The sequence below is a fragment of the Octodon degus genome, unplaced genomic scaffold, assembly GCF_000260255.1.
Source record: "Octodon degus isolate 3935 unplaced genomic scaffold, OctDeg1.0 scaffold00536, whole genome shotgun sequence".
Lineage (NCBI taxonomy): Eukaryota > Metazoa > Chordata > Mammalia > Rodentia > Octodontidae > Octodon > Octodon degus.
This window is the reverse complement of record NW_004525112.1, coordinates 55,632-58,270: the sequence shown is the minus strand read 5'-3', so window position 1 is coordinate 58,270 and position 2,639 is coordinate 55,632. Positions and strand designations below refer to the sequence as shown.

Sequence of the window (2,639 nt, the reverse complement as noted above, 5' to 3'; positions counted from 1 at the left end):
CACACAGGAGACAAACCATATGAATGTCATGTGTGTCAGAAAGCTTTTGCTTATCATCATTCCCTTGAAATTCATAAGAGAACACACACAGGAGAAAAACCATATGAATGCCATCTGTGTGGGAAGGCCTTCTCTCAATCATCCAGGCTTATTCCCCATGAGAGAACACACACAGGAGAGAAGCCATATGAATGTAATATGTGTGGGAAAGCTTTTGCTCTTTGTGGTACCCTTAAAACTCATATGAGAACACACACAGGAGAGAAACCATATGAATGCCATCTATGTGGAAAAGCCTTCAATCAGTCATCTGCCCTTACTTGCCATGAGAGAGCACACACAGGAGAGAAACCATATAAATGCGATCTGTGTGGGAGGGCCTTCTCTCAATCATCAAACCTCACTACACATGAGAGAACACATACAGGAGAAAAACCATATGAATGTAATGTGTGTCAAAAAGCTTTTACTTATCTTAAAACCCTTAACATGCATAAGAGAACACACACAGGAGAGAAACCATATAAATGCAATCTGTGTGGGAGGGCCTTCTCTCAATCATCAAACCTCACTACACATGAGAGAACACATACAAGAGAAAAACCATATGAATGTAATGTGTGTCAAAAAGCTTTTACTTATCTTAAAACCCTTAACATGCATAAGAGAACACACACAGGGGAAAAACCACATGAATGCCATCTGTGTGGGAAAGCCTTCACTCAGTCAAGTCACCTTACCAGGCATGAGAGGATACACACAGGTGAAAAATCATGAGTGTTATCTATGAGGGAAGGCCTTCACTCAATCGTCTCACCTTACTAAACATGAGAAAATATGCACAAGAGAAAACAATTTAATGTCATGTATGGAGCAGCCTTCTGTGTAATCACCACGGTAGATACATGAGAGCACAGGGAGGAGAGGGGTCATAGGAATGTCGCCTGTGTGAGAAAGCTTTCATGTTGTTGCCTTCAACAGGTACACATGAGAAGACACACATGAGAGAATGTATATGAAGGTCATTGCTTTACAAATGTTTTAGTTGGTAAATAAACTCTCCAAGCAAAGGCACAAGTCAGAGAAATCTTGCTGAATTTATTTGTATCCAAAAGCCTACAGCCAGTGTTCTTATAGGACCCAGCAGGAGAGGGCTCACAGAGGACAGGAATCATAACACGGTTCTAACTGTGTGGAATGGTGATCTCTGTACTGTGCACTTCTGTGATGTGACTGAACACATACAAAAATGTACAATAAAGTCATTCTGGGGACTGCAAGATGGCTCAGTGGACAAAAGCACATGCTGAGGCAGAGCGCAGAGACCAGGGTGTGATCCCCAGCATGCTGTGCTGGCCCTGCCCCTGGTACACACCGAGAGAGAGACTGAGCCTGGGCGTGGTGGTGCTAGCCTAGAGTCCCAGCACTTGGGAGGCTGAAAACAGGAGAATCTTACACGTGTGATCTTTGTAATGAGATCTAGACCCTGTACTAAATACATAATAAAGTCATTGTGTACATGTATGCTTTTCTACTGTACCTGGAAAACAGAATTTGGAACTTCACAAGCACTCACAGGAATTTTAAATGAATAACAGCCGGATTGCACCTCTCTAATTAGTCTTCGTAAGGGCCTCATTCCTTTGCCCTCCAAGTTTGTTTTAGCCTTGCAGGTTGCCAGTTGTCTGGTTTTACACACAAGGCTCAGGGTGTGTCTCAACAGAGTCCTGCCTACTGTCAGCCTCCATGTTATCTGGGCCTACCTGAGGAATGTGGCCTTCACTGGGTCGCTCAAAGCTTTCCTCTCCAGGAAGGGAAGTCAAGCAGAGGACGCATTTGCCCAGAGAGGTGCAGAGCGACAGCCGCTTACTCTGCCTGTGGAACCCGAGTCAGCAACGATGGGCTTCTGGGATCCTAAATCTTGGTACTCTGAAGAAAAAATCAGAATGTAATCTTTATTTCCTTAGAAGAGCACCTGTCCATTTTTATATAATTTCTTCTATCAAATAAGTGTGATGTGAATTTCACATTTTATCCTATCAAATGCTACTTTTTAAAATTTTTCTTATTGTCATATTTATGTTTTTTCAAATGTGTCCTTAATATATTTCAGGAAATTTGCTTTAAAAATCCATGCTAACTTGTCTAATGCAGAAACTATTGTAAATGTGTGGATATAAATCTACAAGTTGCAAAATAAATTATAAAGTAACAGTACCAATGTAGGAGACACTTCCAGGTCCTCGTTCAGTCCAAGAAGCCAATATTTGTAATCCCAAAGTTACGTTATTGAAATCCCATCAAATTGACTCCAATCTACCACTTACAATGCAACTCATGGCGAAAATAAAGACACTAAATTATATCCTCAATCATCGGGGAGTCAAGGGGCTCTAAGCCCAGCCAGGAAGATGGCTTTCTGGAACCAAGAGAGCGACCCAGGGCCTCACCCAGTTTTATTCAGTGGGGGAGTGGCTTGAGGATTGGCTGAGAACTGGGAAAGAGACTACTATGAGCTGAGCTAGGTGGGTGGCCTACATTTACCTCTGCCATATGCAGAGAGGATATGCAGAGAGAGTAATCTGCATTATATATTATCTAACATTTTGGTAAGTCTGCTGCTTCAGTTTTGGTGTAGC

At 42.3% G+C, this 2,639-nt stretch overlaps 1 protein-coding gene across 1 annotated transcript in view; it reads left to right on the top strand.

Moving 5' to 3' along the window:
- LOC101567770 (zinc finger protein 577-like) overlaps nt 1-1,952 on the top strand; it is a 19,662-nt gene extending 17,710 nt beyond the window's left edge. Inside the window, exon 5 of the mRNA XM_023708749.1 lies at nt 1,622-1,952. Within this exon, the coding sequence (XP_023564517.1) occupies nt 1,622-1,952 (331 nt within the window). The remainder of the gene's footprint in view (nt 1-1,621) is intronic.
- The last annotated feature ends 687 nt before the right edge of the window (nt 1,953-2,639 follow it).